This window comes from Dufourea novaeangliae, unplaced genomic scaffold (assembly GCF_001272555.1).
Source record: "Dufourea novaeangliae isolate 0120121106 unplaced genomic scaffold, ASM127255v1 scaffold155, whole genome shotgun sequence".
NCBI classification, from domain to species: Eukaryota; Metazoa; Arthropoda; class Insecta; order Hymenoptera; family Halictidae; genus Dufourea; species Dufourea novaeangliae.
Window position 1 is genome coordinate 18,724 of NW_015374035.1, and position 22,760 is coordinate 41,483.

A 22,760-nucleotide genomic window follows, 5' to 3' on the forward strand; every position below is an offset into this window, starting at 1 on the left:
TAAATTAAAATTCGCGTCGATGACGTAACTATCCATTACAGAAGTTACTTGCGGTCTTTTGTAATTTCTTGTATCGTTAAACGTTAGTCGATTTCCTCGTTTCAACATTATAACATGTTCTTGTTGAAGAAAATCTCTTCCAAGTATCGCGTCGTATGCCATATATGCATCCGGAACAATAAAAGAATTTACGTCCGCGATAACATTTTGAATCTTTACAGTGACTGGCGCTACCTGATTTATTATTACTGATCTTCCAGCAAATCCTTTAAATATCGTACCTTCTACTAACTTCGTCTCAATCAAATATTTCTTTATAACAGATGAATGGACTACAGTACATGCACTACCAGTATCTACTAAACTTGCTACTTTATGTCCATTAATACGAATATGGATTTGGAACATGTTCGAAATATTCTTAAAATCTTGCAATACATTTACCTCTTTCTGCGGACAATCCTCCCGCCTATGTCCAAATTTTTTGCAAAAATTGCATTCTATTTTCGGTTTCCTGTATTCTTTTGCTATGTGTCCCATTTTGCCGCAATTGAAGCACGTGATGATCGGCACCTTCCCTCTAACAATAGCCTTCGGTGCAGGAACCAACCGCTCGTTCTTCGGCTTCTTCTCTTCTTTTCCAGGCATAATTCCCATGGTGCACATGTACGCGTACAAGTCATTAGAATCGGTGTGTTTGGCCGATCTTACCGTCCTGGCTATGGTCTCATCCGGTATTCCAAATACCACCATGTCGATCATCTTCTCCTCAGACAAGCTGATATCCAACCGTCGTATTAAATTTAATTTTTGGAAGCAATAATCGCCAAGCGACTGCCCCGGCTTTGCTTCATACAAATCCGCTTCCCGAAGCAATTTTGAAAATGGCATTGTCCGTCGAAATTGAGCGACGAGGTAAACTTTCGTTTCCGCCCATGTGGTCGCGCTACGCATACGAGTGTCGTACCACTGGCGGGCATGACCTCGCAATCTCGTTGCAATAAGACGCATGACACTCAAATCGTTCCAAAAGAATCGCGATGCCAAATCATCTACATGACGTATCCAGTTTTCTATGGAAATGTCTTCCTTGGTCGGGTCATACACGGGTATAAGATTTTCATCCCCGGGACGTGCATGTACGGGTGATTTTGCTCGTGATGCAGTACTATGAGCATTCACACTCTCCGCACTCCGTTCTGAACGATTCGGTAATTTACTACTATCATCAGTCACCCTACGCGAGTGCGAGTTGCGTCTTCGCGGGCTGCGTGATCGTGATCGTGCGCGCGACGAACACACTCCTGGGCTCCGCGAGCGCGAGTGTGACCTCGATCGACGATATGATCGCGCACGAGATCGCGATTGGCGTAAAAATTCCGTGATCAGGTTTTCCAATCGTCCAACTCGCGATTCTATAGTGTCGTGGTCCTTACCGTCAGATTCCGGAATATCACGGCTGCACGATGCACGACTCATGCTTTACTTTAATAGTCCCACTTAATTACGATAGTTTAAAGTATCTTATAAAGTACATACACTACTGTTAATATATAAAAAACCACTAAAACTAAATTCACAGTTTATAATTACTATTTGTCTCAACACTAAATGCACACTTTATAGTCCAACGATGCCGCTCAATTTTCCGTACACGGCACTGAACACTTATTGTTTCTGCACGTTGTACACGCGTATCGTTTTAAAATGTGCACTGATTACACGCGGTTATCCCACTTCTGATTCTGTAAGCGATGGAATATCGAATAGGAGTATCCAATAAAACTCACGGGCGTGTTAATAACCAAAGTTTTATTCTCAAGCCGATAGGTACGCCCTTCTTGACTTTTCATTAGCCCTAAGGACGCCTACTGTTATTGCTTAAAGCACTTCAGCCTCAGGTCAACTTTCCCTCGAATAAGGGGAAGCGTGCTGACAAACTGCACATGGCCCACCTCGGTCGTTCGTATACTTTGAATTTCTAACAGCTTCTTAAATCAATGTCTTCGAAGTTTTTATTTTTCTGACATATTACAAAATGAAATTATTAAATATAAAAGTAATAATTAAAAATAAAAAGTAAAACCGTCGCATCGGGATACGAACGGGATTTCGGACGGGGTTTTAATCATGAGCGCGTGAGAGAAATCATGCAGCTCTCAGCGTTAGGACGTAAACTTTAGGTTGCTTGGGATTTCGGATTTTTGAACTGGCTTGGGCCACTCGGCCGTCGCGTCGTAAACGCGTGACGTAGACTTTTGCCGAGACACCCGTAGCAGAGCGCACACGGACGGTCTAGAGTATGCTTGTGTAGAATACCCACGGGAGGCATGGAGAGGGTATGCGCTCGCGCGAAAATCCCACGATTCTGGCATCATTGCCCCTTACCGCATCGTATCCTTCGGGTTCCTATCCATGGATGGGAAGCGGTGTCGCTTACTCCTGACTTTTATTCGTTGCGAAGTTATTCAGAATAACGAATAACGAATAACAAAGAACGAAGTAAGACTTATTCATGACTAACGAATAATTTTTCGTCCAATAAAGTCGTTATTCGTTATTCGCAAATAAATCCTGGGACTTTATTCATTATTCGTTATTCGTTATTCGTTATTCGTTATTCGAAATAAAATTTGCCCAGATCTCATCAAGTTGATGACCAAGGTTCTGGAATAAAAAACTCTACATTTAATAACCGGCTTTTGAGATGTGATACAAAAAGACAAGACATTAAAGACGCGATGTAAAATAGATTAGATAAATCGATTAAAAACAACGACTTTTTTCCTTTTGCCCAGTGATCTTGATGTAATTTATATAATTTCGTGTCAATCGGACCTCCTCGAAGGTTTCTGCCTTGCATGTGTAGTGGTTTCAATATATGTAACAACCGTTATTTTTATTGAAAAGCTATAACTCGAATTACATGGTCTGCATAATTTTCATTGTGACTTGTAATTTATATTGCAAATTGACAAGAAAAGTAGAATAACAATTGGAAAAAAAATCCGTAAAAAATTAATACTTTTTATTAGATTTTGTAAACGATTTATACATTTAATTTTATTATCAATGAACAAACAATGTTTCTTATAAAATATATTTTTTTCGTTTTTCTCTATTTTCTGTAACAGTTTGGGAAATATTGAAGAAAATGTGTTTATGTCGCCAAAGAGTTATGAGAACATTCTGTTTCTGAATAATTCTGTTCTTGAGCATTACTATCTGGTCAAATGTATCTTCGATTGTCTATATCCTGGACATAGATCGTATTCTTATGCAAATTATATCGAATGGATTCCAGCCAACGTCAAATATGTGATTGAGTTTAGCCCGCATAAACTCAAAACGACATAGTATTTTTCACCTGAATTTATACCAAAGCAGTGTCCGAGATTAGGTCAAATTTCGAACTTATTTTTAACCATATAAATTTTTCGGAAACAAACTTTTGTAGTTGCACTTTTTCTAATTGATTTTATATATAACAGTTTTATGTTCTTCTGATTCTTCTAATTTCAGGATATACAAGTTCGATCACCTCAATACGTCGGTGGAAATTCGCAAGGCAAGATGGCATCCTGGTTCAACGGACGACTCCCATCTTCTAGTTTTGACGTCCGAGAACACGTTTTGGTAATTTCCTTGTCCATACTTAATATTTAACAGTATTAAATACTTGCTGAAAAACACCTTATTATAATGTTCTTCAACTCTTTATAGTATGTTAACGGAAATAATATTTACTGCAGAAATGTATTCCAAAAACCCATAACAAAGTATTCGAACATAGTTTATAGCTTCTACCTAATCCAGACCTGAGTACCCGACATCGACACATAGATGACGCCAGAAAAGCCAAGTAATTTAGACACATTTTTAAATGAATAAAAAACTGTAACCATAAAAGTATTTAAGATAACTTGGTACAATCTTTTTTACATCTTTATCAACACATTTTGCAATGCTAAATATATATAAAGATACAGTTTACTAAAAATATCCCTGAGATTGTTATACTTCTCTAAAAAGCCGAAACATTGTCCCACAGATACTAGAAAGGTTGAAAAGGTTCTGAATACTGACAGCAACACCCAATCCAATACTCCAGAATATCAGTTAATCTAATAATATACATAATAAAATCAAATATACTCCTACAAAAGATTTTAAATTGCTGCATATATTTTACTCGTCGATTTTTCCATAAATAAAGCCGACTTCTCAAATACTACCTACAAAGTGATAAACTTAAAAATATACATATGTAGTACATATTCCCTTCCTATAATGTGATGTGAGTAGTATTTAGAACATATTACTCGTTGCTCGTACTACGTGAACTTTATTTCCTTAACACGCACCCTCGAATTAACCCCTTAACCTACAACTACGGGCATAGCCCGTAGTAGATGATCGGACCAAACGTAAATATTACGGGCATAGCCCGTAGTAGATTCGACCATCGTACCACGAGCGATGCCCGTAATATTTACGATTGGCCCGATCATCGTACTAAACAAGTCGTGCGAATGGCTCGAAGGCTGCGCGAGCTTGTTTACGTTTTCGGCCCAAAATTCTCGAACGTAAATCGTAGGTTAAGGGGTTAACTCAAACAAGCGACCTAATGTTGCGAAGAAAACCGTTCGTTAAGGGGATAAATGGATTATATATTTTTATAAAATACTACTAAATCACTTATGGCAAAAAGCTATTAGTTTAGGAGATATTTTAATTTTAATATTGCGAAGTGGTACACAGTTTTGGTATAGTCTGGTTGATCTGGCGCGATGGCTTATACTACTTGTGTAGGGATAGATTTTGGATGAGACGTGGTATTTAAAATGAACTGCATATTAATAACATAAACAGAACTAACACTAATTATTCGAGAAACTTAATATGTATGTACTTAGAATATAATATAACACAAAAATAAAACTAATGTGACGCACGTATTTTCTACACGTATTTTCGTCGTTTCGTCGTGACGTCTTTTCAACGACTGCCCTAGTGCCCTGTGCCTGTGACCTGTGACAGTCCCTTCGTCGGTCTCGTTCACGTTCACGCTGCCTGCGCCATGCACTTCAGGCCAGGCGACAGTTCGGCGCCAAAGTGTTCACAGTAAAGCCGCGTACCCACCTGAACATGCGGCCCCGAATGAGCACCGGATAAGTGCCGGACGCACGCCGAAGAAGCAAACGTGCGCTCCTGTGGACGGCGAAGCGAACATGAACAGAGCGTTCGGCGAGCATCTGGGGCCGTCCGTTCGTTGGCGGTACTTCAAAGTGAGCACGCTGTCGGATGGAAGTAAGATGGGCAAAATTTTTATTTAAATAAAAATCGTGTATAAAAAAAAAAGATAATTCTTGACGGTCGCGAGAAATTTTTGCACATAATTTGTTACATACCAGCCAGTTAGAACGTGCACTGCGGAAGACGCCTGGACATCGCGATTAGTCAGTAGCATTTAGTCACTAACAATAAGTGGAAAGTACCCTTGCTACTTCTACATATAGTTCGTGCCACGTCATTCCTTTTCAATTTCTTTCTACAGGGTGTCTCAAAAGTGCCTCTCTTCCGGGAAATGAGGGGTTGCTGGGGTGATTCGAAACCACTTTTTCCTTAGCGAAAATGTTAGGTACGGTTTCGTTAACGAGATATTAACGAAAAAGCCGGACCAATCAGAACGCGAATTTGCCGGTCGAGTTCCCGCGCTAGCTTGTAATCAGTTTACGCTTGTATATTTGTAATCAGTATCACTGTGGCCCGTTACTGAACTACGGATTTTTATGTCAATAACGAACTACGATCACTATTACATTACCTTTTCGTAAATACGTTATTTGAGAAGAAAATTTACTATTTAAAATAATTGTGTATTCGTCTTTTTACTTTACACATAATTTTCTTACATTTATGTTTCATTCATTCATCACTTTAAATGACAAACGAAACATGATAAAAAGTTCGATTTGTTATATTTTTCTTATTTGCTATTATACGCGGTTTCCTGGGATGCATGCCAACTTGCTTGTTCGGAGTTTCGTAGTACAAGCGTAGCGCGTAGCCACCGCTAGCGCGGGAACTCGGCTGGCAAACTCGCGCTCTGATTGGTCGCGGTTTTTCGTTAATATCTCGGTAACGAAGCCTCAGTTTACATTGTTGCTAAGGAAAAAGTTGTTCCAATTCACCCCCCGAGTGCCCCATTTCCGGGTCGGAGCACATTTTTGGGACACCCTGTATATGTATAAGGTAGCATTAGCTAACAAAGGAAGGTCCCCAACTGTACCACTTTGATTTTATCGATCTTTTGTAAGATGATACAATACGTATTTCTAATGATATGTGTGAAATATTAGCTGTAGTTACTTGATAGTTTTGAAGATATAATTAATTAAAGTCGCATACGTAGTTATACATATATGTACTATGAATATAGGTGTCTGTTTGTGATATTATTATAAAAAGTTAATTAATTTTTCTGTAGTAATTAATTTTGACGCAACAAGTCATTTCACCATCGCAGATTTTCACAAACAGACACATATACTCATAGTACATATATGTATAACTCGGTATGTAACTTGAATTAAATACACTTTCAAAACTATCAAGTAACTATGGCTAATACATCACAACTACCGTTAGAAATATGTAGGATGAAGCACCCAGAAGTTGACTGCTTACCAGTGAATAACCATTAGACAAGAAATGTAAACTAGAAATTTAAAAAGTATTAAATGTTTGTAAATGGAGTGTAGTTCCACATTTAATATCCCATATTTTTAATTCAGCGTATTAAGTAAACATTAGTAAGTACAATTCTTATTAAAAATATTTTGGAAATGTAGCAGTAATGTATTGAACTTTTACACGTTTTGCACTTTACACATAATTTTAAAAAAATTACTATAACAGTAAGTAATTGTTTTTATAAAAATTTCAAGAAAAATATATGTAATTGCAATTTCAACATTTGTTCTGTTTGTTATAAATAAATACATTTCAGTATTAATCCAAACGTTCATAAATCCAACAATTCGGTTATTCACTGATTGGTTTACCCTATTCTATCATCCTACAAAAGATCGATAAAATCGAAGTGGTACGGTATTGGGGTCCTTCCTTCCCTTGTAAGTACAATATCTCTACCCATGGCTTCTGATCTTCGGAAGCCAACACATTCTGTGGCGTGCTCGCTTTGATGTACCAACCACGATTATGTAGATCGGGCCGAACATCTCGGCCGAATGGTGTTCGCGTTCGGATGACCGTCAACATCAGCGCACGTTCGCTTCTTCGGCATGGATCCGGTACTTATCCGGTGCTCATTCGGGGCCGCGTGCACAGATGGGTACGCGGCTTTAATGTAAACACTTTGGTGCCGAACTGTAGCCAGGCCTGAAGTGTGTTACGAGCCAGGGCTAAGCGGCTGCGAGAGCCGACGAAATGGCGAGTTTGGTTTTTTAGAGTTTGTTATGTGGACGAACCCGAGCCTATTTCATCTCAGAGAGTCCACTAGGATTGTTCGTATGGGCCTCGTAGCTTTTAAGAATTCGGTACACGTCGAGCGGTAAAAGTGTGCCTTTGTGAGTTCGCTTCTAGCTGGCAATTTAGATGTTATTCTAGATTTGAAACGAACAACACTGTTGTTTTCACGCACTGAGAAATGCGGGGATTTATTATGCAGAGTTTAGCTTACTTTTAGACATGCTTGACAAGGACTTTAATACCCGATCTCACTAGCTGGACTTCTGATATGAGTATGATCCGCGGATGAGCTGTACGCGTCCCTTTTTATATCCCGAAAATCGAGTTTAAAAGTACTAGGGGACATGCCTGCTCTCAACGTAACTGTTTTCCAAGAAAATCTGGCCACGCTATAACACCCCGCGGGCAATTACGTAATCTGGCCGGATGCATTCCAACTCCCGATAGGGTTAAGAGGTCACGAGACTTTGTTCGTACGGAACAAGTGCATGGCGCAGGCAGCGTGAACGCGACCGACGAAGGAACTGTCACAGGTCACAGGCGCTCGCGAGATAAATAACGAAATTTTCTTAAAGGCATAGGCCGGGGAAAATACACATGTTTGATCGATGACCGAGTAAAAGTAAAACTAAGTGGACAGTAGGCCTAATGAAACTAACTCGTGAAACAGCTGAAGATCGCGCCTCTCAAGTAGTCTCGTCGCGTCAGACGTATTTTAGGCGTATTTCTCCCTTATTTTCGACAATTAATAAATAGGAAACAAAGCCTCGAACGGAATTTCGTCTTAGTTTGGTATATAGAATCCATCCTATGAAACTGTCCTACATTATTATTAACACCCTGTGTAATCCTTTATACATCGATTAAAATTAATAAAACTAATTTACACGCTCTATACACTACTTTTCTACCTTATCCAGTTTATACGAATGCGAATTCAGCAGCACGCCGAGGCTCCTGAAATCTTGGAAAGTCGGTCGTATGCCGCATAATTCGCCATCGAAGATACCAGATTTTTCATCTTTGGGCGACACCGCGGTGGATTTCGACTTCGCCACGCCTACTCTCCGGAAACCGGAAATGTTCACCGGCAAAGACATTAACAAAGTACGAGGCGGAAGGTTCGAACGTTTGCGATAGAAAGACCATGCGAAATCTAAATGGTAATTATTTCCAGAACAACGTGGTAGATTGGAACCAGATCGAATGGCCCATTCTGGTACTCCGTGGGAATGGAGAGGTCCTCATTGTTCGTGGCAACGTATTGCTCGACATGTACGTAAATTCAATGTCATAAATGTTGTAATCGTGAAATGTAAAATTTACATAATCCATCACCAGCTTGAAAAAGAGTTTTCCTTGATCATCACACATGAAATGGCTGTGCTCTGAAGCATATTACGAATACATGTACCTTTTCTGATTTCTTCGTTCAGAAACATTTTATTTTTAAAAAATGATTACGGTGATTAAAAACGAAGTAGAAAATTTGTATGTTAAAGTTACGAATTAGAGGTGGTAAAAATAAAAGTAGTGAAAGGACAATACGGTAACAGATTCTGGAGTTTGTTATTAATAATAACTTATTACTCTGATAGTGTGTCACTCAGCGAGTTTCTAATCTTCAGTAGCTTCATCTTTTATAGGCATTCTTCTTTTTTTTTGTGCACGTTATTTCTCATCCGATTTTAAATATATCAGTTAATGAACGCAGTTTTTCATTCCAACTACAACACAATGATATTTCTAACGAAGTCATTACGAAGTGAACACTGTATATTTATCATGTTCCATAATTCTTTGGTATTGTGAAGTCATGAAATCCCGGTGGTGTCGAGAACGCTCTCCATGTATCCTCCAGCCGACGACAATTACGGGATAGACTCCTGTTCCATCATGTGTATACAGACTACCCCGCCAATAGTGGTAATCGCCATGTGCACCGGAAAGATTTACCACGCACTCTTGTTAAAGGAAGAAACGAACGACACTGCCGATAGCGAAAGGATAGTAAGTCTTCCTGTAATGAGATTCTTTTGTTACCTTGCCATACCTTTGCTAGATATGTAGATGAGATTCCAACACATTTTAAACACTTTCAAGTCACTTATTGATTAATATACTTACACTTGTCGGATGCTTGTTTTTTTTTTCTAGACTTGGTCACAAAGTACTTCCGCCTATAATCTTCACACACCAGACGTGGCGCTCTATGTCTACGAATGTGTTGAAATAGAATTGGGACTCTTCTATGCGGATAACGACGAAAAGTACAATTGTCCGATACATCTTCGCTGTGATAAGATTAACAAGTCCCGGTATGTTTCCATAATTATCGTACAACAATTACAAACGTTAGGCTGCGTCCTCATTATAATATGCCGATTGGCAAAACCGATCGGCCTCTTTTCTGTCCCCATTATGCCGTGCGACCTGTTGGCACGTACCGTTGACATATTCCCATATGTTCGATTTTGCCAATCGGTTTTACCGACCGGCATAATGTAATCTTTATGAAATTTCATATATCTTTCTAAGGATAAATATGAATGATATGTATTTCTAAGAATGATACGAACAATCAGTTCTACTTCAAGAATATTACTCGTTTTTCTACAACATTGTAATCGAAAAATAAGTGATCGTTTTACCGAGGGTTTCATTTTTTTCACCGATCGGTAGATTAAATCATTAGACAAATAGAATGAGGATCGTCTATTAAGAAACATGTGCTACAAAATTGGTGACTACTAATTGCATCTCTTGTTTCAGATATTTTTGCGCCCACAATGCTGGGATACACATGATTACCTTGCCAATGGTCTCTGAATTGGAAGAATACATTAGTAGTTCAGAAGGTAAAAAAAACGTGCAAAATATAGAAACAGAATATATTTCAAAGTATGCAGTAGGTTCGGATTAAAATTAAATTCTTTCAGACAACGATGACGCCCGACTACCATCATTGTCGAATCAGTCCAGCTCCCAATACTTAATTTGTAGGAGAACCAAGCATACAGGAACAAACGAAGCCACCCCGATTCTTGGTTTCGGGCTTCTTCAAGAGCCGTGTGTTCTGATCGCGCTGTTGCATACTGGTGATATAGTTGCCCGTTCTGTCATTGATCTACACTACTTTCCGAAAATTGAACCACCAGAACCCATAATTAACACAGAGCAAAAGGTAAGCTCGATCCGTCGATTCCGTTTCGTACTACTAAGGAAGTCTGTATGACGTTAAATATCTTAATGAAAATTACTAATAACCTGACAAGTGAAATTTAACTTATCCGTAATCGAATAAGTGTAGATAATATACAAGGTATCCGCGCAAACAGTGTACGTCCGTTATTTCCTAAACTATTTGAAATGCGAGAATACTGTTTACATAAAACTATAGAAATATAATATAATCGTTTCTATTCAAGTGGGTACATTCTTAATTAGACGAGTGGTATAGGGATTTTCCTATTAGTAGTATGAGTAAAATATAAATCGCTTCTGGTCAGACAACACTGTCCAACAAATTGAAACTTGTTTCTGATCTGTAATATCCACTGGGAGACCCTTATAGAGGTTCTCATCCAGATCACAAATTCGGAAACAGAATGTCTGTATCTCCCACAGTTTTTGAAAAGCATGAGTTTTTGTAAAAGCGCACGATTTTTAGCAAAAATGACGTATTACGTGAAAACTAAGAAGTTCAATTTAGCCATGAAAAATAGAGGGAAGTTTTCTGAATACGTCAGTGCATACAGTTATTAAATTTTTTAATTTTGAATAATCGTAAATGGCCGTAAAAGTTCAAAAAATAGCGGACGTGCGTAACAAAGATTCATCGTACAAACATCGAGTAAGACGAAAACATTTTTAAGTTTACGTGTACGATGTTATAGGTAATCCTTTATATCACACATTACATCTGTTCTGCAGCTTAACAAAATTTAAAAAATGTTTACAATCGAGCGGCAGTCAGAATTTTCGCCAATCGAACTTGATTAAAAACTTCATTATAATTGCGTGATTAGTATTCAAGAATACATGCAAAAAATCAAATATACATGTACATATGTATACATATGCCCATTGGACGGTACTATCGGTGTCGAGTACGCGTAGCCACGACACTGAAGAGTCGAGGTAAGCGAGCAATAGCCGCGTGGTGGCAAAACACCGTGCACACGTTGCCGACGAATATTTTCCCGATTTGTTCGAATTAAAAACCGTTCCGACATTTTTTCTGGATAGTTTCTTCTTCAGAAATGTCTACAAAATCCAATACTGTGTAGCAAATTCATGCTAGGTAAAGAATTTTCCGTAAAAGTACGGAAATAGTATTACACCGGCTCTTTTTTTAACTTTCTCGGCCATTTACAACCATTCAAAATTACAAAATTTAATAACTGTATGCACTGATATTCTGATCTTAATGAAACTTCGCATGAATATAGAGCATATTGAACTATGCTTAGAGCAATCTTTTTTCGTGCCCGTTTTCACTCTGAAGGTATTAAATCAGCCCTCAAAGTTTTCGCGTTATTTCGTTTCTTTGATATAACTATGTAACGGTACGAGATAGAGCAAAACTGTAAATACAGAAATTGTTCAGTTTCTTATGACCTATTACTCTGTCGGAAGGAAAATTGTCTACGATGCGTCATTTCGTGAACAAAATGATTTTTTTGTTATTTTACATATAAATTCTTAACCATAAGTGACAGAGGTAGTCATTGCATGCAAAACATGTGCATTTGTTAATGGGTTATTGAATTCTGAAAGCATATGATTTTTATAAATATTTTTATTTGCAAAAACAATTTTCCACTTTTGTACTTACATACTTATGCATATACGTGATATCTTGTGTCATTAATTTTTTTGTAACATACAAAAAGTTTTACATGTGGGATTCTATTAACCGACTTATACAATAATTACAAAAGAAAATGAACGAGTTCGGAGATCGATTTCATTGCGATCTGTTGCGACGCTTTGTCATGGCGGTGGATGGTGTTTCCTCTCGCGACGGCATGATCAATTGCCATTAACATTAATAACATTGAAACTTCGATTTGGCACGTTATTACTCAAATTCTGATGCGTCTCCACAGTTAATTCGCGCCATGACAACAGTACTGACGACGTCAGATGATCTGATGTTTCATACACATTCATTCATTGATGCATGCTCACACATATTTCGGTGTCAACAGTCATATTAGACTGTCAATGACGCAGCAAACCCGTCTCCGGCTTCAATGACATTGAATGTTCCACTGATGCAACGCGATCATTGATTATTTTTTTAATACATAGTATATTAATATGTAATGCGCCGACCCAGGACTTGACCTACGTTCGTGCCCATCAGCATCTCCCCATTAGTGTCAAAGAAGAACAATAAAGAACGAAAAACGTGGGTGCGTTATAAACCTGACGAGCACTGAAGTACACATCCACCTACATGCGTCACCTGTGGAGAATCTGTGATTATTCGTGGTTCATAGTGCAACAAGTATTTATGATCTAAATGTTTCTTCGTAATGTTTCTTCGAAATGTTTCACTATCACGGAGAATCTTCAGATGCGTGAAATATATTGCAGAGATACTATTCCAATGTATTCCAATTGTAAGTCATGCTCACGACACGTATTTGCATGAGTCGCTCACAGATGCAAAAGTATCTTTACTGAATTTTCCATTAGCACGTTAATCATGCCGTCGCGAGAAAAGACGCCACAGACATGACAAAGCGTCGCAGCAAATCACAATGTAATTGATCCCCAAACTCGTCTATTTTCTTTTGTAATTGTTTTATAAGTCGGTTAATAGAATCCCACATGTAAAACTACCTGTATGTTACAAATCATGAATGACACAAAATATCACGTATATGCATAAGCACATGTAAGTACAAACGTGGAAAATTGTTTTTGCAAATAAAAAAATTTATAAAAATTATATACTTACTGAAATCAATAAAACATTAATAAATGCACTTTTTTTTGCATGCAATTACTATCTCTGTCTTTTACGGTTAAGAATTTATATGTAAAATAACAAAACAATCATTTTGTTCACAAAATGACGCATCGTAGACAATTTTCCTTCCCGCACAGTAATAGGTCATATCAAAGTTATATCAAAGAAACGAAATAACGTGATTTTGATGATTTCATTCCCCCAATAGTAAAAACGGACACAAAAACAAAATTTCTCTAAGCACAGTTTAATATGCTTTACATTTGTGCGAAGTTTCATTAAAATCAGAATTTTCGGGTTTGGAACCTTTCCTTGTAAATTGAACTTTCTAGCATTTTTAGTTTTTACGTAATACATCACTTTTGTCAAAATTCGTGCGTCTTCGCAAAAACTGAGGGAGATGGAGACATTCTGTTCCGAATTCGTGCTCTGGACGAGAAACTCTACAAGCATTTCCCAGTGAATATTGCAGATCAACGTTCATGTTGAACAGTGTAATTAGACTCAGGTACATTAACCAAAAGATGTGTAAATGGTCCGCTATTAGTATTAGAATCAACAGAAGAGTGATTCTTCATGAACAAGTAAGTACACAATCTAGAATTAAAGTTGTTTCGTATAAGTTTCTGTTTTATAGATAATTACCTTTGAAAATTTATCTCTGATATACATACATTTGTTCTTGCAGTCAGTAAAAACAAAAGTTCAATTACACAAATTTTATACAATATTTTTTACTTATTTTTCAACGAAAAATCACACACTGTTAATTGTAACATCAACAGCGGACTGCAATGTATAAGATAAAAAACATTAAATCAGTAGGTAGTAAAAAATCCCCGCGATCAGACAACGGTGTTGCAGTACATACTAGCCGAATTATAACGGTTGACCCCTTCGAAAATAACCACAATATTACAAAGTTTTATTCCGATTTTCCAACATCTCCATTTATTTAAGGTCAACAAAGAAGCATTTGACGTGTGCATAAAAAAATTACTAAAGCATGAGACTACTCAGCCAATCATAAAAATTGGATCGAAGTCGATGTCACCGCGAGAATGCTTACAGGTACTCGTTTGATAGAATCACTAACTATATAGATTAATTTGAAAGAATATTAATGAAACTACTTTTACAATTAGCTTTTATATCACGCAACTGATATCTTTCGCAAAGAGCACTTCGTCAGACACGATAGCGTTAGAGAAGAAATCGGTAAGAAAATACGAGCATTGAAAGTAATGAAAACACATCTACTAAAGGAGCTAGACAGTTTAATAGAGGCGAAGAGGGAATTGAAGCATACTGCTGAACGTTTAGCTGAACGCTATGAAGATATTAAAGATGAACAAGAAAAACTGGCGCAAAGGTAAGAATTATTATAAATGTAAATTATTCGAAAACTATTAATCAAGTCGTCATTGTTTAGAGCGAAAGAAGTACTGCGGTTAGTAAATTACAAGGAACCGTCTATCACTCCCATCGAGAGGGCAGCAGCTGAAGAATTACGGAAAATGGAAAGGAAAATAGAGGACATGAAGATTAGACTCTTGGAACTAAAAAGGAAGTCTGATCAGCAGTCTCAACACATAGAAAACAATGAATGTAATGAAAAGAGAAAAGAAATTGTTTTTAAGGACGATCAGGAAAAGACAATACAAAATAGCCTTGGACAGATGTGCGTATTTCAAATACTGATTTATAAAAAATACATTTATTACATATATGTTTGAACTGTGTTCTTTCTCTTATAGGGCAAAAGATATTAAAGAATTAATTGCAGAAGTTAAGAGACTCGAAGAGGAAGTGAGTATTTAAGTCAGATAGTCAAGAGAGTATTAATGATGTTTGTAAAGTTTTATTATTCTAATATGAAACAGGATTTTGCATACAATAAAAAATGATTTTGTTTGCAAAATAATTTATTACACTAGATATACACGTTTCCTATATTCAGCCACAGTACTTAAAGAGTACTTTATACAATAATTTCCCTTCTCGAACATCTTTCAAATGTGAGTACAAAGGTTACATGAAGCATACACATATTCAATCGAAAATTTATTGACAACAATTGACGAAGCAACGATCATTTGTATATACTCAGAAAAACATCAATAACAACACTTTTTCGACTCGTTGATTTAAAAATAAATTCATAAAATTTTTACAAAAATAAGAAATATATTGACACGATATTTCTAGTGAGTTACACAAGTATTGGTATCCCCTAATTATTTACATGAAACGATTAATAAAGTGGTTAGATTTATATGTTCAGTACACAACATTGTTATTTTTCAATAAAGGACTTATCAAACAAAAACTTAATTAATGTAGCATATATTCCTATTAATAGTTTGATGTCAATAATGAAAAAAGTCTGGTTACTTCTGTAACTCACTCTATATAAAAAGAATGGAATATCTGTGCTGTATCGCTACGCGTATCCAGAATTGAATTATTGCTCCGCGTACGATTTAACAGTTTAAAAGAACAGAAGCGTCGAAGGTTCATCCGCGAGATATCTTACAGTCAATCTTTTTGGGTCTCTCAAGGCACAAAAATATAATGTGAAACATCATTGGAGTCCTCCATTACCTTTGACTGGAGTAATTTGATCTCGAGCCGCAGCTTCTCTTTCTCCATTTCTTGCTTCCGTATCTCATTTGAGTAACAATTTATCTGCAACTTTAACTTGTCCTTTTTTAATTTTAGCATTTCAGTCTCATGATAAAGCTTCCCCTTTTCCGCTCGAAGCACCGCCAATTGTTCGTGAAGTAGCTGACGACTCGCTTCATCAGACAATACCGCTTCCGGTGCATCGATGTCCCCTTTTCCGATGATCGCAGACTTGGAACAGTTTCTTTCACTCTCAGGTCCACTGTCCTGCTCTATTTCAGCATTTGTAGCTTCTTTCATGATCCAAATTCTAGAATCTGCAGTTTCATGAAAGGCATTAGGTGACTTCGGCGACTGTTGCGGTTGTGGACTAAGGGATCTATTTGGTTGCTTCGGAGAAATAGATGTTGTTTTCATTTTTTCAACGTCAATACTAGGTGCGACAGTTTCAATATCTAAAACTAACATGAAAGAACTTTATAAAGAACAAATTTCTAATATATCTACTACATCCCTTAAATATTTTGTCTCATTTAAAGTAACCATCCAAAATACCTTCGTTATTCTTCGAGATACAAGATAATTTCTACAAAAATTGAGGTCAACTTTTTTCTGGACAATGAAGATACTTTAAATAGTCATTTTAAAAGGAATACTTTTTATTGCCAAATGAAGTTACCCCTAGTATTGGGTGATTGACTATGATCAACCGTATGCGATAAATGGTTGTTACAATAAGTATCAAATTCTCTTTCGTCCACGAAAACAGAACCATCAGCGTTCACAATGGATTCTACTATTACAGAGGGATCTCCATCTTGCATTACCAGTTCTCCAACAATTTCACCATTCGCAGCTATAATATTTCCGTCGTTATTCGTTCTCAAAAGTTCGCCTTCTGTTGTGTCTATTTCATCTACTACTTCTTCTTGCGTTAATTGACCACTGTAAGAATCTTCGCCATCGTTCCCCTCACTTATTTCTAATTCGGTAGGCAATCTCTATAGAAAAAAATTTAGTTTCTTAATAAATGCACTATTTTCTTGTAAGATAAAATTAAATAGCTCACATCTTGACCCCAAGGTGATTCTTGTTCCTTCTTCATCCTCTTTATGGTCTGTGCAATTTCATCTTCGGATTCTGAATAAGTTTTTCTGTCATTATCTCTGCCCTGCATTTTCTCAATGTCATGAATCTTTTTAAATAATTGGTAAGCTCTTTCTGGTGTAATGTTCCTTTTTTGTTTATTAGCTGCTGCTATGTTGAATAAATCTTTGGACCTAAGTATCTTGTTTGTTCGTAATCTTACATATTCTTTCAATCTCTTACGATCTATATGTAGTTGCATCAAGTCTTGTACTTCTTGCTTAATCTCACCACATAATTTTCTTTCTTGTGGAAGATTCTTGAATAACTCCTATTGAAAAAGTATGAATCAAATTTAATAGAAACCATCAAACCTAGAAATACTTTACTATTGTTACCTCTGAAATTTCATGATTATGTTCATTATTGACACTAGTCACTTCAAGTTTTGTACCATCTTTAGATGCTCTTAGCATAATATGAGCTGGACAATTCGTCCTTATCGATCTAAAATAAAGAATAATATGCATAAAATGGAGATATATTTGAAGGTACATTAAAATACATTCATTTATTTCAAAATAAGAAATTAGTTTAACAATCTAATTCTGACAATATAAAATCTTATCAACTAACTGAGACTGCCTCCTGCCTGCTCCACGTGGTAAAAACTTTTGACCACCATAAATACAAGCATATTTTACAGAATAATACTTTAAACGCTCGCTAATTGGACGAGCAGTTTTCATGTGAGCTCCACTGACTGTTCTACTATCTCGTCTCCAATAATGGACTAGACTACGTTTTGAAAATTTCTCAAGCTTATGCTCTAGCTCCTCGTAACTGTCAAACATTTCTCCCAAATGGAAGGATACATCTTCATCTTCCACTGCATTTACATCCATTGTAAAAGTAACAGCTAACAATCTATTTTGTAATCAAATATATGTTATTTATTAGTATATGGGGACAAGGTATTTTATATATTATTGAAATATAAGTGAAATATTAAAGTTAACAATAACAGTGTTTACAAATCATGATATAATATGTGGAAAAGAGAAGAGAATATAATAGGGATGGACGGAATAGTATCATCGTAATCATTCTTTGTATTGTTTTTCCACATGATTTTTATACGCTGGTGGAACCATTTAAGGAACATCCAATTGAAGGAAAAACATTGTTTTTATTGGTGAAAGTTTTAAGGTTAGATTTCAGTTTGATTGGCGTGGTAGAAGCCAAGACGATGGAACCGTGAATACAGTCAGATAGAATTACTAAAGAACCTGACAAAGTCAGGCGGGACTTTCTGTTCCCTATTAATTTCCAATCTTTATGGGACAACTTACGTCTTATCATATTTTTCGTGATATTCCGCTTTTCCAACACTATTTTATCTTATCCGTTTGTTATAAAAACATGCACCGTGATTTTGCGCCATTTTTAAAGCAGGACAAATGACTGAACTACAGCGCAACCGTTATAATTTTGTTGCATTCAACGTTTTCCATTTTATAGAATTGCATAAAAAAAATTCACAGCATACTTTCTGCATTATTCAGTTGCTCACATTTGATATTAAGTCGATGTATTTTTTTTATATGAAATACTATTTAGCAGCGATTGTATAAATACAAAATATAATAACCTTATATTTATTTGTACAGCAACATGTTGAAAATAACCAACTATATTGTAATTAAAATAATACTTCTTAGCATCAAAACTTTAGACATTGAATATTCATTTGTATTACAGCTTTACAATTCTGTAATAAAAAAGTGATTCTTTATTCTTATCACAAAATATGAATATGAGATACAGAATGAAATTATCAATGTAGCCAGTCATTTTCATCTTCAGTATCCATTGGAGGAATGGGCGGTGGTTCGTCTTGTGATAAGATGGATGATGTCTGTAAACAAAATACAACTTAGGAATATAGTATTTGAAATATAAAATATATAAAGTCAACCATAGAGGATAAACATTACATTAATATTTTCTGAAACATCAGAGTGCTTTGATGATTGAGCTGTAAAAATAATTGAGACAGAATTCTCTGTTTCTATGCTAGATGTTTTTAAAGTATCAGTTTCTATACTTCTGATAACCACTGCTTCACCTTTATCATTTTTCTCATCAGTGGTATATAAGACTTGTAATGTAGCATTCTATAATTACATTTTTCGTAAGAATTATAAGCAATTTATTCATTCCAAATGGACTATTTTATTTATTATTTACCTTCATTACATTTGCAATTGTTGATTTTATATAAGTGGTAGGATATGATTCATCAACAAATTTATCCATAAGGGTATGATAAATTTTGTTCATTATATGTTTGATTTCCTTGTTTTTGTTGTCATTCTGAAAGGAGTAATTGCCAATAACAAAATATTTTAGACAATAAAAGATTACATGGAAAGGAAAGTAACAAGTCGTACATTCTTCTCTTCCATAGAACCTACAGAAGTTAGAGAATTGCATTGCTCAACAAGCTTAGTGATTTTACTTTCTAACGCAACTCTGTCTTCTGCATATTTAGCATTAAGTTCTTTAAATTGTTTTAAAACGTTCCTTGTTTTATTATGTTCGTGATTTGTCTCCTTTAATGACAGTTCTAATTCTTGAATATTTTTACTTAAGCATTCATTCATCTGTGCAAAAGCCTCTTTCTGACTACCAAGGTTTTTCGTACATTCTACGCTGGCAATTAATGCTTCTGTAAAGGAATCTAACAATCAGCATACTGTTATATAACTAAAAGATAATATAAAAATATTCACATTACCTTCTGACTTTTTCAATTCTTCCTCGAGTAGACTTATTTTTCTTTTGATTTCATTTAGTTCTGTAGAACTTTTGGTAATTACAACGTCAGAACTTTTTTGTAGCTGTTTATCCTTTTCTTCAGTTTGGGATGCAGTTGTAATCAACAACATTCTCAAAGCAGCATCCAAAGTTGTTTGATCTTTTATAGGGGATGTAGCATTTTGAAGTTCAAGAACATGAAACTGTACACGATACATAAAGGCATCTTTGTAAATAATATATGATTCCTTCAGTATGTAAATACCTTATCGAGCAACTTCTGAACATTATCCGCTATCTTTGACATTCCCATTCTAAGTTCTGTATTTGTCATTCTAGTCTCCGATAACAACATATTTAATCCTGGATCTACGATAGATGATATTGCTGGAGTTACACTTTGTGGCTGTAATGAATATACTTGACCATCCAGAGTAACAAAATTTGGCTATAATACATGCACAAATTAATAAATTAATTGTAATTTTTATATATAAATGTTTCTTTATACACTCAAATTTATATACCTGAATTTGTGTAGGAGACCACTGAGGAGTAAAAGTGGATGCAGCAACAAAAGGTTTACAAGCAACATTTGTTACAGGCACATCATCTTTTGATTTTGGTATTCGATGTACATTTCTTGGTGTTTCTTCTTCAGATTCTTGTGATAAAAGCTTCTTTTGAAATCCACCTTCTGATGATTCCACCTGAGACAGAATGTGACTATATTATTATTTAATGGATAAAATTATATTTTTAGATAATTAAGGTAAATAAAGAGGGTATTATTTACCTTCCTTTGGCGTGGTGGTGTTTTGTGTGGTATGTCATCCTATGTTTGAAATACACAAGTTATTATTCATTATATAATTTATTATGAACAACTTACTGAGATCTTCTGATCTAGAACCTCGGGCAAAGAATTTTTTTCTTCTACACGTTTTTTAGAGTATGAAATATTTTGGCCTTTGATATTTGTATAATACACTGATAAAATAAGAAAAGCACTACTTTTTACCACTTTGAATAAGAGAAATCCTTTATTCAAGAAAAGTCTACATACCTCTGTATCTTCAGAGTCAGTAGTAGTGGACGTAGGTATTTTTGGCAACATAGACTGACCCATTTTTGCCATTCTTGATATGATAGATGCTTTATCGCTTGCAACTTTACACAATTGAGTAACTTCTTCCTTTGACTGTATATTCATTATTTCTATTTCCAATACAACATCTTTCTCTTTAGGAAACCCAGGACCTAAGCTTATCTACAAAATATTATATTTAACATTATTATATGTATTTCATTTATCAAAATTCATTCAAATTACATAAAACATGAGAGAGAAACCTGTTTGCTAGGTGGCAAAAACAAAATTCTTTTCAATCCTTTGCTGTTTCCTAAAAGTATCTTCTCCCAATTATCATCTGTAGATATTTCTATTGTCATTGTTTGTAATAGTGTGGAGTTACATTTAAAAGGCTGTGTTATTTCCGAGGCAATAAAATATTTGATATTGACACTATCTCCTTTTTTTGCTATTGTATCTTTATTTATGGGTGATAAATCCTGATAAAATACATTCTCTATTCTTCCATCGTTTGAGAAATATCGAGCTAACCCAATTTCTTTGGCAAACTCCATACAAACAACATTATTTTCAAATAAAATTGACCAGTTCTCCTTGTTATAATCGTAATAACTGGAGTAATTATTCGGCTGTACTATATATATAAAATTGGGTGTCACTGTTACAGTGGATACATGATCTTGCTTACTCTTGTACAAGATAATCTGATATACTTTTGTTGCAATATTTCCTGTAAGTGCCATACCAAGCTTGCCGACTGATACATAAGCTCCATTTTGTCTACACAAAGTATTAATTATTATACACTAACAAAAGGGACTAAGCATCAAAAAATTTACATAGTATTATAACTTACAATTTAAATGCATGTACTGCTTTTGCAATTATGACCTCCGTTTTGTTTGGAGCTATTTGCTGTAGATTACGTGTACTGCCTGGTTTCTTGATAACCTGTTGCTTTGTTAAAGAATGACTGTCTGATGATTTAACTTGTAACCCAAAAATAGCAGCTAAACTAGATCTAAAAGGCGCATTCGTATTAATTTTTCGCACTTTAAGTCATAGTAATGTTTTAACAATACGAAGACTGAATGGAAGCAAATTGGTAATTCAAATAATATTTGACAGTATAACCTTTATTTTCATTAACTTCCTTTTCTTGAATACAATCCGTACATATACATAGTATATATTGTTATATAGACATAGTCGATTGCAAAATACTATTCCAAACTCTTGAAGTTTCTAAATGTCACGCATCAATAAAATAAGAATTATTAAAACACATACCCTCCAGACGGTAAAAAATCTGGCTCGTCTTCGTCTCGAAAAATCTTATCAAGATTTGGCAATTCACTTCCCGAATTCATGGTTACGTATCTAATTTATCAAATAAAAACGATGTTCTGTCATGTAAAGAACGAATAAACTATTAATTTAAACCACCGATAGGCAGCAATTGACATTTCTATTTGTAACTTGCAGATTAATAGGGTTAAATCAGGTTGAATCGGTACCACCAAGGTATCGACACTTTTATCCCCTGTGTGGCGGGGGACAGAATACGCCCACGGTAATCCCTGCCTGTCGTAAGAGGTGACTAAAAGGGACTGTTGTTGGGATCACGGGACTGTGGCACTCGCGGTCCGGCGGGGGGGG

General features: G+C 35.7%; 3 protein-coding genes across 3 annotated transcripts; 1 reads left to right on the top strand and 2 right to left on the bottom strand.

Moving 5' to 3' along the window:
* The first annotated feature begins 978 nt into the window (after window positions 1-978).
* Window positions 979-15,298, top strand: LOC107189517 (nuclear pore complex protein Nup88). The gene is made up of 12 exons (XM_015578071.1): window positions 979-1,109; window positions 3,523-3,636; window positions 8,415-8,601; window positions 8,672-8,769; window positions 9,309-9,504; window positions 9,652-9,812; window positions 10,267-10,352; window positions 10,434-10,678; window positions 14,438-14,548; window positions 14,623-14,849; window positions 14,910-15,158; window positions 15,235-15,298. The coding sequence occupies exons 1-12, from the start codon at window positions 979-981 to the stop codon at window positions 15,296-15,298; spliced, it is 1,869 nt and encodes a 622-aa protein (XP_015433557.1).
* A 654-nt stretch (window positions 15,299-15,952) lies between these two features.
* On the bottom strand, window positions 15,953-18,104 carry LOC107189519. The gene is made up of 5 exons (XM_015578074.1): window positions 17,825-18,104; window positions 17,587-17,695; window positions 17,172-17,519; window positions 16,782-17,103; window positions 15,953-16,563 (listed from the first exon to the last, which is right to left on the bottom strand). The coding sequence occupies exons 1-5, from the start codon at window positions 18,091-18,093 to the stop codon at window positions 16,034-16,036; spliced, it is 1,578 nt and encodes a 525-aa protein (XP_015433560.1). The 5' UTR covers window positions 18,094-18,104; the 3' UTR covers window positions 15,953-16,033.
* A 921-nt stretch (window positions 18,105-19,025) lies between these two features.
* LOC107189518 (FK506-binding protein 15) lies at window positions 19,026-22,598 on the bottom strand. The gene is made up of 12 exons (XM_015578073.1): window positions 22,392-22,598; window positions 21,958-22,122; window positions 21,362-21,881; window positions 21,075-21,278; window positions 20,805-20,843; window positions 20,536-20,718; window positions 20,274-20,456; window positions 19,989-20,211; window positions 19,642-19,919; window positions 19,439-19,564; window positions 19,186-19,365; window positions 19,026-19,106 (listed from the first exon to the last, which is right to left on the bottom strand). Exons 1-12 carry the CDS (start codon window positions 22,469-22,471, stop codon window positions 19,026-19,028), a joined length of 2,262 nt encoding a protein of 753 aa, XP_015433559.1. The 5' UTR covers window positions 22,472-22,598.
* Window positions 22,599-22,760: the final 162 nt, after the last annotated feature.

Coding starts and splice junctions, on each gene's coding strand:
- LOC107189519 (XM_015578074.1), bottom strand. CDS start 18,093: ATGGATGTAAATGCAGTGGAAGATGAAGATGTATCCTTCCATTTGGGA. Junction 17,696..17,824: donor GCAGGCAGGAGGCAGTCTCA/GTTAGTTGATAA, acceptor TCTTTATTTTAG/ATCGATAAGGACGAATTGTC. Junction 17,520..17,586: donor ATAATCATGAAATTTCAGAG/GTAACAATAGTA, acceptor CTTTTTCAATAG/GAGTTATTCAAGAATCTTCC.
- LOC107189517 (XM_015578071.1), top strand. CDS start 979: ATGACCTCGCAATCTCGTTGCAATAAGACGCATGACACTCAAATCGTT. Junction 9,505..9,651: donor CTGCCGATAGCGAAAGGATA/GTAAGTCTTCCT, acceptor TTTTTTTTCTAG/ACTTGGTCACAAAGTACTTC. Junction 10,353..10,433: donor ATACATTAGTAGTTCAGAAG/GTAAAAAAAACG, acceptor AAATTCTTTCAG/ACAACGATGACGCCCGACTA.
- LOC107189518 (XM_015578073.1), bottom strand. CDS start 22,471: ATGAATTCGGGAAGTGAATTGCCAAATCTTGATAAGATTTTTCGAGAC. Junction 22,123..22,391: donor GATTTTTTACCGTCTGGAGG/GTATGTGTTTTA, acceptor TGCGCCTTTTAG/ATCTAGTTTAGCTGCTATTT. Junction 21,882..21,957: donor GCAGTACATGCATTTAAATT/GTAAGTTATAAT, acceptor TACTTTGTGTAG/ACAAAATGGAGCTTATGTAT.